General features: G+C 41.3%; 1 protein-coding gene across 1 annotated transcript; it reads right to left on the bottom strand.

Moving 5' to 3' along the window:
* Positions 1-342: 342 nt before the first annotated feature.
* Positions 343-783, bottom strand: LOC142521280 (uncharacterized). Its single transcript, XM_075624507.1, has one exon. The coding sequence runs from the start codon at positions 781-783 to the stop codon at positions 343-345; it is 441 nt and encodes a 146-aa protein (XP_075480622.1).
* Positions 784-13,674: the final 12,891 nt, after the last annotated feature.

The following is a 13,674-nucleotide window of genomic DNA, read 5'->3' as shown; positions in this document are numbered from 1 at the left end:
CGGTGTAAAACGATATAAAATGCACTATTAAGAATGTTAAAGCGAACACTTCCCTGGTAAACTGTCGAGTACGTGGTGGAAATGAGGTAGAAATCAGCAAATCCTGGTTTATTTTACGCTCGGAATCTGCCCGTCCTAATAGAATCCCCACACTTTAGAAATCCCATCGCCAGTGAATAAATGACCTGCACCACCATCAACTGAGATTAGTTCACGAATAATGCAGAAAACAAAAAGAAAGAAAACTAAAATAAAAGACGAAAGAAAAATAAAACTAAACACTGGGTTGCCTCCCAGCAAGCGCTAAATTTAGAGTCGATAGCCTGACTGTACTCCCATGATTCAGTTTGGATCCCGCAGATCCACTGTGGTCGGCTCATCGGGTATGGCACCACCATGATACACCTTCAGCCTATGCCCATTTACTTTGAAAGGTCCAGTTGCTTCACTAGTGATCTCTACTGCCCCGTAGGGGAACACTTGCGTGATGGTATATGGTCCTGACCACCGTGAACGCAACTTACCTGGCATCAATTTCAGGCGAGAATTATATAATAGGACCAGTTGTCCCACCACAAATTCTCGATGGACTATGTTCTGATCATGCCAACGTTTTGTTTTCTCTTTGTAAAGCTTGGCATTCTCGTAAGCCTCCAACCGAAACTCGTCCAATTCATTCAGCTGCAGAACTCTCTCGTCACCTGTGGCTTTAGCATCAAAATTCAAGAATTTAGTAGCCCAATAAGCCTTATGTTCAAGTTCAACAGGTAGGTGACACGACATCCCATGCAACAATTTAAAAGGGGACATGCCAATGGGGGTTTTAAAAGCAGTGCGGTAAGCCCAAAGTGCATCGTCGAGTTTTCTAGACCATTCTTTCCTTGAAGCACCGACAGTCTTCTCGAGAATGGGTTTAAGTTCTCTGTTCGATACCTCGACTTGGCCACTAGTTTGAGGGTGATAAGGTGTGGCCACCTTATGTCAGACCCCATACTTGGCCAACAGACTGTCAAACTGACGATTGCAAAAGTGAGTATCCCCATCGCTAATAATGGCTCTAGGTGTGCCAAAACGTGAGAAAATATTTTTCATGAGAAATTGAACGACAACCCTAGAATCATTTGTTTTGCATGCAAGTGCCTCCACCCATTTTGACACGTAATCTACAGCCACCAAAATATACTTGTTCCCAAAAGAAACTGGGAATGGACCCATGAAATCGATACCCCACACATCAAATAATTCACACACAAGAATATTATTGAGAGGTAATTCATGTCTCCTGGAGATATTACCTGTGCGCTGACAATCTGGACATTTTGTGACATATTCATGCGCATCCTTAAACAAAGTAGGCCAATAAAAACAAGACTGGAGTACTTTGGACGCAGTTCTAGTTGCCCCAAAATGGCCTCCAGTCGGACCAGCATGACAATGAAACAAAATTTCTCTTACTTTTTCTTGGGGGATACATCTCCGGATTATACCGTCTGCACATATTCTGAACAAGTAAGGGTCCTCCCACAAATAATATTTCAAATATGAGAAAAACTTCTTCTTTTGCTGATAGGTGAAATGGGGAGGAATGAACTTACTTGATAGATAATTAACAAAATCGACATACCACGGCAAACTGTTGATTTCAAAGAGTTGTTCATCCGGGAAGTCATCGCGAATAAAGTCATTACCTTGAATAGGATTCTCCAGACGCGAAAGATGGTCTGCAACTTGATTCTCTGTCCCCTTCCTATTGATTATCTCCAGGTCGAATTCCTGCAAAAGAAGAATCCAACGAATTAGCCTTGGTTTTGCATCTTTCTTAGCCATCAAATATTTCAAGGCTGAATGATCGGTATGCACTACAACTTTGCTCCCTATCAAATACGATCTAAACTTATCCAGAGCAAAAACCACAGCAAGAAGCTCCTTCTCTGTAGTAGCATAGTTCAGTTGGGCAGCGGACAGTGTCATGCTAGCATAGTAGATGACATGAATGCATTTATCCCTCTTTTGGCCCAACACTGCTCCTAGAGCTGTGTCACTTGCGTCACACATCACCTCAAATGGCGACCCCCAATCAGGTGCTATCATCACAGGTGCGGTGATCAATTTCTCCTTCAAAATCTTAAATTCCTGCACACACTCATCAGAAAAATCAAAGTGCACATCTTTTATCAGTAAGTTGGTCAGAGGCTTAGCAATGCAGGAAAAATATTTGATAAAGCGTCTATAAAACCCTGCATGTCCTAGAAAACTACGCACTCCTCTGATGTTTGTTGGGGCTGGGAGTTTTTCAATTACTTCCATCTTTGCCTTATCAACTTCGATCCCATTTTCAGAAATTTTGTGTCCTAACACTATTCATTCTCTCACCATGAAATGACATTTTTCCCAGTTCAAAACCAAATTTGACTCCTCACATCTCTCCAAGACTTTAGACAGATTAAACAAACATGTATCAAACGAAGAGCCAAAGACGGAAAAATCATCCATGAATATTTCAATAAAGTCCTCAATCATATCGTGAAAAATTGCCATCATGCATCGTTGGAAAGTCGCTGGTGCATTACATAGACCGAATGACATTCGTTTATATGCAAATGTCCCATAAGGACAAGTAAAAGTGGTTTTCTCCTGATTTTCAGGGTCAATGGGAATTTGCGTATAACCGGAATAACCATCCAGGAAACAGTAGAAAGAATGTCCAGCCAACCTTTCCAACATTTGATCAATAAATGGGAGGGGGAAGTGGTCTTTACGGGTGGCGTCATTAAGTTTTCTATAATCAATGCAAACACGCCACCCCGTAACAGTTCTGGTAGGAATTAATTCTTTATTTTCATTCTTCAAAACAGTGATCCCACCTTTTTTCGGAACAACTTGCACTGGACTAACCCACCTACTATCAGAAATCGGGTAAATAGTACCTGCGTCCAGTAGCTTTATCACCTCTTTCTTCACCACCTCTTGCATAGCCGGGTTTAGACGTCTTTGAGGTTGGGTGGATGTCTTGTGGTCGGCCTCCATCAGAATTTTGTGCATGCACATGGAGGAGCTGATCCCTTTTATGTCTGCAATACTCCAACCTATGGCTTTGATGTTATCTCTCAAGACTCGCAGCAGCTTTTCTTCCTCCATACCTGTCAACGTAGATGAAACAATTACTGGCAATTTATTATTATCAAGCAAAAACAGATATTTTAAGTGCGAAGGAAGATGTTTCATCTCTAGGATTGGGGCTTCTTCGATGGATGACTGATAAGCACGAATTATATAGCATCTTAGGGACTTTATTTTGTCGTATTCGTGCTTATCTGGCGTTTTTATTCCGAGTTTCGCGCTTATTTCGTCTCGTTATGGCAATTTGTAGGTTTGACCAAAAAGATGATAAAAACCAAAGAAATGGAAAGAAGTCAAACTTCGCACTGCCATATCAGAAAACCCCCGGAAAAATAGTACAAAAAGAACACCCGGACCCATACACGGACTCCGTGTATAGGTCCGTACCTCAGAAACCAAAGGAAGACATCGACCGAGTCTACACGGACCTAGAGACGGACCTCGACACGGGGTCCGTATCCAGTATTCCGGAAGAAAGTTTGGACCGAGTCTACACGGACCCTTATCCTGATGCAGGCACGGGGTCCGTGTCCTTGAGATCAGAATCAGATTTCGACGAAGATTTGCTCGTGATTTTTGGAAGAGAATAAAAAGGGAAAACCTAGAGAAAAAAAGGGAGGCGTGGAATTATTTACAGGGGGCCGACTTTTTCCAGATCGAGGACGGGGGAGCCAAAAAGGAGAGAACTTTGGCATCGTTGAAGACGGCGACGACTTAGGAAAAAAGGAAGAGAATTCGCGCACTTCTCACGCAAGAACCGCGCACCATCACTGAGATTTTCTCTTCTCTTTCGTTTTCTTATTTTCAGTCATGAATTCGAATATTAGATTTGACTTTAGTTTCGAGTTTATGGAGTAGTTTTTCTTGTGATCGGGACCACGATAGGGACAAACAATTGATTTTGTTTATTCATCGGATTGTTTGATTTATAAAATTATTTTATGTTATTGATTAATGTTTGCGTAATCTTCGTGCTTTTAATCTGGTCAATTATTTGCATGTTTGTCGTTCGATCTTGACTCGAAAGGGAATAGATTGAAATTAGCTTCAAAAACATTAATCAACACACGGTTAAACCGACTAGAAATAGTATTCGGTTTCAGTGTGCGATTTTAGGCGACAGCTGTAATTCTATCGTTGATAAATGCGTTTTTGTTTAATTAAATTCAATTAAAAATAATTGGACTGTTAAATGAAAATAGGATTATAAATTCTAGAAATAGGTTTATAGTTAAATTAGAGGATTGCATCGTGACTTCGAATAATCTGTAGTTAAATAATTCCAGTGCACGATAATAATCAGAGTTTGTTACCGTCGTGTGTTCCCGGTCATTTTATTTAAATTTGAAAATCCCCAAGTCCCAAGTTTTTCTGCCAAATTGATTTTAGTCATTAATTTAGCATAAATTAGTTTGATTTAATTAGTTTAAATAATCATCAAATCTCTTTTTATCGCTTTCCTAGATTAAATTAAATAATTTAAATCTTAGTACTTAAATAGTAGTATCTGTGGGATCGATACTTGGACTTGTCGTCCAATTACTATAACTTGACCTAGTCCGCTTGCTAGAATTAATCCCAACCGAAATCATCGGTCAAGTTTTTGGCGCCGTTGCCGGGGACTATTTATTTAATATTAGGATAAATTATTTGTTTGAGACTAGGCTTTTATTCTTAGTTTTAAATTTTTCAATTTTTTTTCTTTAGCATTTTAATTAATTTTGTTTCAGATTTTTATACTCTTTCGGAGCTTAGATTGTGCACTTAAATTTTTGATTTCAGGGGTTAGCTCGTGTTATATGAGCCGTGCTCAAGACGTTAGGAACCTGGTGCCACTTGATCTTGAGATTGAAAGCACCCTCCGCAGAGCTCGAAGGAATAACAACTTGACTCTTGAATTTGAATCTGAAGCAAAATCTGAAATAGACCGTAAACCAGAATCTGAAGACATGGCCGGAGAAGAGGATAATCGTACTTTAATGGAGCTTCATAATCCTGCATTTGGAGGTTATGGCTCTAGTTTTGTCCGCCCTACAATTCAGGCGAATACATTCGAACTTAAGCCCGCCATCATCCAAATGATTCAAATGCAAGTTAAATTCGGGGGATCACCATCTGAAGATCCCAATGCACATCTGGAGAACTTTCTGTCGATCTGTGATACGATTAAGTGCAATGGGGTGAGTACTGATGCCATTCGGCTCAGATTATTTCCATTCTCCCTGCAAGGAGAAGCTATGGAGTGGCTTCGAGACCTTCCAGCTGGTTCTATTACTACATGGGATGGGCTAGTTGAGGTCTTCATGCACAGGTATTTTCCCCCAACTAAGATTACACAGTTGAGAAACGAAATCACATCATTTAGACAGAGAGATGGGGAATCACTGAATTCAGCATGGGCGAGGTTTAAGAAGATGTTGAGGATGTGCCCGAGACATGGCTTTTCAATAGGCCAGCAGGTTGAGACATTCTATTATGGGATGGATCCTTCTGTGAGATCTATGCTCGATGCGGCAGCAAACGGAAGCTTATACAGGAAAACGCCAACCGCAGCACTTGAAATCATCTCGAATATGGCAGAAAACAATGTGGGTTGGCAAGATAACCGAAGGGAGAAGAAGGTCGGATTCCTTGAGATGGATGCTTTAACAGCGATTACAGCGAAACTTGATGGATTGACACATCAGATGGCACAGTTACAAGCACAGAAGTCAATACCAGTCAAGTCAGTGAATCAGATTCAAGGAAGTGCTGAAATGGTTGGTGGTTCATCTAGTGACATGCCATTCATGCCAGATATCTCTTGTGAGGGAATATAGTGCTTTGGAGGGGATTCAGTAAATTATGTGGGAAACCAGGGTCGTCAGCAATATAATCCATACAATTTCTCATATAATCCAGGTTGGAGGAATCATCCGAATTTTGGGTGGAGACCGTCAGAAAATTCTGTTGAGCCACTACATTTTAATCCTCCACAACATCCTATGTGGGGCCCTTAGCTCCTAATCGTTATTACAATGCACTTTGATTAGGGTTAACTAATTACAGCGGAAAACGAGTTTAAATTTTCTTTACAATGAGCCCAAAAATATCTCTTTTATAATTTGAATACTGAAAATAGTATTTTATCTCAAGTCATAAAACACGCCCACACGTAATCAAAGCCAATCACATACAAACAACTCATATCCTCGGGACATGCCCCGGTATATAGATATATATACATATATACTGGGAACAAGACATAAACATAAAACCTCAGCCCAAGCTGTGGCTCCCTCCAGAAGTACCATCTCCGGTCTCCTGATATCCTAGAGTACCTGCCATTGTCCACACACAAAGACAACAACAGCCCCCCTTGGGGGTGAGCAAAGCTCCGTATGGAACAACCAATCATATATATACCACAGATATCTAAACAATGATATATGGTAGTCGTGGAGGTATCAGGTCAAATGCCCATCCACTGAGCACATATCAGAATCAATCGAATCGCTATCAAATCAATGATCGAGCTGGCACACTGGCCAATATGGGATACTCGTATGATAGCGTCGGCAAAGCGCCATCAAATCCCAAATCTCATATCCAATCATATGGGGCCACAATTGTCTATGCTTTACGGGTCATATAATACCGGCATAGCGATTGTGTTCACAAACCCCGGAATCCAATCCAATCATATCAGGGTATCCAGGGATCATAGCTCAACATGCATGTCATGTATCGATGTATGTATAAAATGATGTGTGTTAACAAAACATTTATTTTATACATCGATATCTCAATCTCAATGTCATGTATGCCACATCAATCAACAAATAAGGCATATAGACACATATTCTCATTCCAATCAATCAAATCAATCCGAAATATATCATATAATACAGATACCTGTCGTATGTTATCCGGTCGCAACATACCTCAATTCTTCGTTTCCAATTGATGTAGCCTGAAGATATTGATATTACACTTTATCTACATCAATAACATACTCATTCCAATCAATAACATACTCCAAAATCATTAATATGAGTTTCAAATATCATTTGAAACTTCAAAAATTCATATCAAATCAAATTCATATCATAATTCAATTCCGACTTCGAATACAAGTTTCTTGTCGGTTATTCTACTACATATCAGAAATTCAACTTCAAATACATGCTATTCCAGCACTTTGATATTTAGAGCTGCTGGAACTAGAAGAAAATTACCTCAGTCAGAAGCTCTCGACGCGACGATCACAAATATATAATTTGTTTCGCGTTTAGACAGCGTTTCGAAGTCGATTCAGACGAAAGAAATCGAGTTTCCCTTCTTTTCTCTCGAAGTCACGGTAAGGAAATGAAGAAAGAGGAAAGCAGAAGTCTCGTTCTTATCACCACCGTTCTCGCGCTCGGGCGGTAGAATTCTCGCGCCCGAGCGCGAGACATTCTGCCCCTGGCTAACCATTGCACCGCGCTCGGGCGGTCACAAATTACCGCTCGGGCGCGGCATGTTCTGCCCGAACACACATTTCATATATTCTGGCGCTCGGGCGGTCATTTTTTACCGCCCGGGCGCCACATGTTCTGTACAAATATGACTTTTGTACTATATTGGCGTCCGACTTCTCCACTCGAGCTCTTACAACGTCAACTCATATTCAATATTCATTTTCTCAATTTCATTGTCATAATATACATCAAATACATAATCACATATCAAATTCATGAATTATCGATAATCACAAAGGATTTACGATAATATGATACACGGTCCTTACATCCTAAACAGCAAAAGCCTCCTCAGCAACCACCTAAACCTCCGCAAGGTGCTGGACCTTCTATGCCACCCGATTTCAAGCCACATGATAGCAAGTCAAACCTTGAGGACATGCTTGCAAAGTACATAGCCGGGAATGAGATGAGATGGCAAAACCATGATGCCATGATGCAAAGAGTGGAGACGCAACTAGGACAATTAGCGACACAAATGGCTACACGAGCTCCGGGTACACTACCTAGTGACACGGAAAAGAATCCAAAATTTGTCAATGCAGTCACGGTGACGTCTCCCATAAAGCAGAAAGTGATCGATGTTGAAGGCGATGTGAAGGAGAAGGAATTATCCAAGCAAAGGTCAGAGGACGCAAGGGAGAAAGGTAAGTCTCTCAACTCAAACTCCAATATTGATATTAATTCACTCCCTTTTCCCCAAAGAGCTAAGCAACTGCAATTGGATACTCAATTTTCAAAATTTCTTGAGATTTTCAAAAAGCTGCATATAAATATCCCATTTGCAGAAGCTTTAGCTCAAATGCCCTCATATGCAAAATTTCTTAAAGAGATTCTATCAAACAAGAGGAAATTGGTTGACTTTGAGACATTTAAGCTTTCGGAGGAATGTTCTGCAATTTTACAAAATAAACTCCCTCTGAACCTTAAGGATCCAGGTAGTTTCTCTATCCCTTGTACTATTGGAACTTCGAATTTTAGTAAAGCTTTGTGTGACTTAGGTGCATGCATTAACTTGATGCCATACTCATGTTTTTAGAAGCCGAAAATAGGAGAAGTGAAGCCAACTACAATTTCCCTACAGTTAGCTGATAGATCAATTAAATATCCTAGGGGAGTTGTAGAGGATGTGTTAGTAAAGGTTGACAAGTTCATTTTTCCGGTTGATTTTGTTGTGTTGGATATGGCAGAGGATCGTGAGATTCCTCTTATTTTAGGAAGACCGTTTTTAGCCACTGGGAAAGCTCTGATAGATGTACAAAAGGGTGAGTTGGTGTTGAGACTGAATGATGAGAGTGTGGTGTTTAATGTTTTTCAGTCCATCAAATATCCTAATGATACATCTGATTGTTTTAGAATTGATGTTACTGACGAGCTTGTTGAGTGTGGTTTGTAGGAATTGATAGGTGAAGATCCTTTGGAGATTTTTTTGACTGATTCATGCCCAGGAGAGTTGGAAAATGAGGATATTAAGGAATACATGCAGTATCTGGAAGCAGACAGAACAATTTCCAAGACGGTAAATTCTAGGATTGGGGAGCTTGGGCATATCCCAAAACCTTTAAAGTCATCCATCGAAGAAGCCCCAATCCTAGAGATGAAACCTCTTCCTTTGCACTTAAAATATCTATTTTTGCTTGATAATAATAAATTGCCAGTAATTGTTTCATCTACGTTGACAGGTATGGAGGAAGAAAAGCTGGTGCGAGTCTTGAGAGATAACATCAAAGCCATAGGTTGGAGTATTGCAGACATAAAGGGGATCAGCTCCTCCATGTGCATGCACAAAATTCTGATGGAGGCCGACCACAAGACATCCACCCAACCTCAAAGAAGTCTAAACCCGGCTATGCAAGAGGTGGTGAAGAAAGAGGTGATAAAGCTACTGGACGCAAGTATTATTTACCCGATTTCTGATAGTAGGTGGGTTAGTCCAGTGCAAGTTGTTCCGAAAAAAGGTGGGATCACTGTTTTAAAGAATGAAAATAAAGAATTAATTCCTACCAGAACTGTTACGGGGTGGCGTGTTTGCATTGATTATAGAAAACTTAATGACGCCACCCGTAAAGACCACTTCCCCCTCCCATTTATTGATCAAATGTTGGAAAGGTTGGCTGGACATTCTTTCTACTGTTTCCTGGATGGTTATTCCGGTTATATGCAAATTCCCATTGACCCTGAAGATCAGGAGAAAACCACTTTTACTTGTCCTTATGGGACATTTGCATATAAACGAATGTCATTCGGTCTATGTAATGCACCAGCGACTTTCCAACGATGCATGATGGCAATTTTTCACGATATGATTGAGGACTTTATTGAAATATTCATGGATGATTTTTCCGTCTTTGGCTCTTCGTTTGATACATGTTTGTTTAATCTGTCTAAAGTCTTGGAGAGATGTGAGGAGTCAAATTTGGTTTTGAACTGGGAAAAATGTCATTTCATGGTGAGAGAATGAATAGTGTTAGGACACAAAATTTCTGAAAATGGGATCGAAGTTGATAAGGCAAAGATGGAAGTAATTGAAAAACTCCCAGCCCCAACAAACATCAGAGGAGTGCGTAGTTTTCTAGGACATGCAGGGTTTTATAGACGCTTTATCAAATATTTTTCCTGCATTGCTAAGCCTCTGACCAACTTACTGATAAAAGATGTGCACTTTGATTTTTCTGATGAGTGTGTGCAGGAATTTAAGATTTTGAAGGAGAAATTGATCACCGCACCTGTGATGATAGCACCTGATTGGGGGTCGCCATTTGAGGTGATGTGTGACGCAAGTGACACAGCTCTAGGAGCAGTGTTGGGCCAAAAGAGGGATAAATGCATTCATGTCATCTACTATGCTAGCATGACACTGTCCGCTGCCCAACTAAACTATGCTACTACAGAGAAGGAGCTTCTTGCTGTGGTTTTTGCTCTGGATAAGTTTAGATCGTATTTGATAGGGAGCAAAGTTGTAGTGCATACCGATCATTCAGCCTTGAAATATTTGATGGCTAAGAAAGATGCAAAACCAAGGCTAATTCGTTGGATTCTTCTTTTGCAGGAATTCGACCTGGAGATAATCAATAGGAAGGGGACAGAGAATCAAGTTGCAGACCATCTTTCGCGTCTGGAGAATCCTATTCAAGGTAATGACTTTATTCGCGATGACTTCCCGGATGAACAACTCTTTGAAATCAACAGTTTGCCATGGTATGCCGATTTTGTTAATTATATATCAAGTAAGTTCATTCCTCCCCATTTCACCTATCAGCAAAAGAAGAAGTTTTTCTCAGATTTGAAATATTATTTGTGGGAGGACCCTTACTTGTTCAGAATATGTGCAGACGGTATAATCCGGAGATGTATCCCCCAAGAAAAGGTAAGAGAAATTTTGTTTCATTGTCATGCTGGTCCGGCTGGAGGCCATTTTAGGGCAACTAGAACTGCGTCCAAAGTACTCCAGTCTTGTTTTTATTGGCCTACTTTGTTTAAGGATGCGCATGAATATGTCACAAAATGTCCAGATTGTCAGCGCACAGGTAATATCTCCAGGAGACATGAATTACCTCTCAATAATATTCTTGTGTGTGAATTATTTGATGTGTGGGGTATCGATTTCATGGGTCCATTCCCAGTTTCTTTTGGGAACAAGTATATTTTGGTGGCTGTAGATTACGTGTCAAAATGGGTGGAGGCACTTGCATGCAAAACAAATGATTCTAGGGTTGTCGTTCAATTTCTCATGAAAAATATTTTCTCACGTTTTGGCACACCTAGAGCCATTATTAGCGATGAGGGTACTCACTTTTGCAATCGTCAGTTTGACAGTCTGTTGGCCAAGTATGGGGTCCGACATAAGGTGGCCACACCTTATCACCCTCAAACTAGTGGCCAAGTCGAGGTATCGAACAGAGAACTTAAACGCATTCTCGAGAAGACTGTCGGTGCTTCAAGGAAAGAATGGTCTAGAAAACTCGACGATGCACTTTGGGCTTACCGCACTACTTTTAAAACCCCCATTGGCATGTTCCCTTTTAAATTGTTGTATGGGAAGTCGTGTCACCTACCTGTTGAACTTGAACATAAGGCTTATTGGGCTACTAAATTCTTGAATTTTGATGCTAAAGCCACAGGTGACGAAAGGGTTCTGCAGCTGAATGAATTGGACGAGTTTCGGTTGGAGGCTTACGAGAATGCCAAGCTTTACAAAGAGAAAACAAAACGTTGGCATGATCAGAACATAGTCCATCGAGAATTTGGGACAACTGGTCCTATTATATAATTCTCGCCTGAAATTGATGCCAGGTAAGTTGCGTTCACGGTGGTCAGGACCATATACCGTCACGCAAGTGTTCCCCTACGGGACAGTAAAGATCACTAGTGAAGCAACTGGACCTTTCAAAGTAAATGGGCATAGGCTGAAGGTTTATCATGGTGGTGCCATACCCGATGAGCCGACCACAGTGGATCTGCGGGATCCAAACTGAATCATGGGAGTACAGTCAGGCTATCGACTCTAAATTTAGCGCTTGCTGGGAGGCAACCCAGTATTTAGTTTTATTTTTCTTTCGTTTTTTTTTTAGTTTTCTTTCTATTTGTTTTCTGCATTATTCGTGAACTAATTCAGTTGATGGTGGTGCAGGTCATTTATTCACTGGCGATGGGATTTCTAAAGTGTGGGGATTCTATTAGGACGGGCAGATTCCGAGCGTAAAATAAACCAGGGAAGTTTCTGTACAATTTTTGCATCGTGTGTGCTTGATTGAGTTCCAAATTTGATGGGTAGAATTATAGAATTGTATATTCCTGGCTTTGCATACGTATTTGGTTCTAGTATGTTAAAAAAATAAAAATAAAAATAAAAATAATAATAATATTTGATTCCCGAGTCTGAACGGACCATCTCCCGGACCCCTACACGGGGTCCGTGTCTCTCACTTTCAAAAATGCCGATTTCCAGAGTCGACACGGACCTGTGTGGGGGTCCGTTCCCTCTAATTTCAGGCAATGCTCAGAATAAAATCGCGATTTCCCTTGCCAAAATCCCTAAGCCCCTAAGATCTCCCCTCCTTCAACCTCCAGCACTCACCACTCGCCGCCACTTAAACCTCCAGCCGGCACCACTCACAGCCACCACTCGCCGTCGGCCACCTAACAACACCGTGCCGTCACCTCTTACTTTCCGGTAAGCGTGGTTTTCCCTTAACTCCAATATTCGCCTAGCCACGTTGGGATCTTGTGCAATCTATTTGATTATTACTTGGGTCTTTTTCTTCGATTATAAGAGTGTCGGATTTTGCTTGTTTAAGGGCTGTTTTATCATCACTTTGGTTTAGTTTTGGGATTGAATTGTTATTGGAGGCTATTGCCCGTAGATTGGGGGTGTTGTTTTCTTATCCTTGCATTGGTGTTGGCTTGTGTATTGTTTTGGTTGTTTGAGATCAGTTGGGTTGTGTTTCTGAGTTGGGAATATTGTGCTTCATTGGTTGCCCATTTCATTCTAGCCGTTTACAGTGCAATGCCTCATCGTCGAAATTCTGGTAAGCGTGCTTGGACCGGTGCCTCGTCATCTTCTGGATCTGCCAGGTTGGCCTTTGATAGTTCTAAGTTTACCAGTCGAGAAAACTTTGAATGGTACTCGGCGCTGCACGAGAACTCAGTTATTGTTGAGCGGTCTATTCATCCAAGGATCGACGTCGAGGTACCACTGAGGGCGGAATTTGATAAGTTTGGTTGAGGACCTCTCTTGGACATCTCCGGCCCATATTATCCCGATCTGGTGTGGCAATTTTACGCCAATGTTGAGGAGAGGGGCACGACAGGGCTGCAACATTTGCGCACGTGCGTCAAAGGCGTGCCGATTGAGGTGACCAGCACATACTTGGCTGCGCTTTTAAATGTCTCTAATGAAGGGCCGCCGCTGTCCTTCAATCAGTTCGATATCTTCTTTTCAGACCTCACCTTTTGGATCCCAGAAGCCCGGCGCCGGCTCCAATACCATACATCTCCTAACGGCTCCCGCTCCAGTGTCCTCCCGACATCCCTCCCGCTACTTGATCGCTTGATT

The sequence above is a fragment of the Primulina tabacum genome, chromosome 12 (assembly GCF_025594145.1).
Source record: "Primulina tabacum isolate GXHZ01 chromosome 12, ASM2559414v2, whole genome shotgun sequence".
Classification (NCBI taxonomy): domain Eukaryota; kingdom Viridiplantae; phylum Streptophyta; class Magnoliopsida; order Lamiales; family Gesneriaceae; genus Primulina; species Primulina tabacum.
The sequence above is the reverse complement of the archived record's forward strand: the minus strand, read 5'-3'. Positions and strand labels throughout refer to the sequence as shown.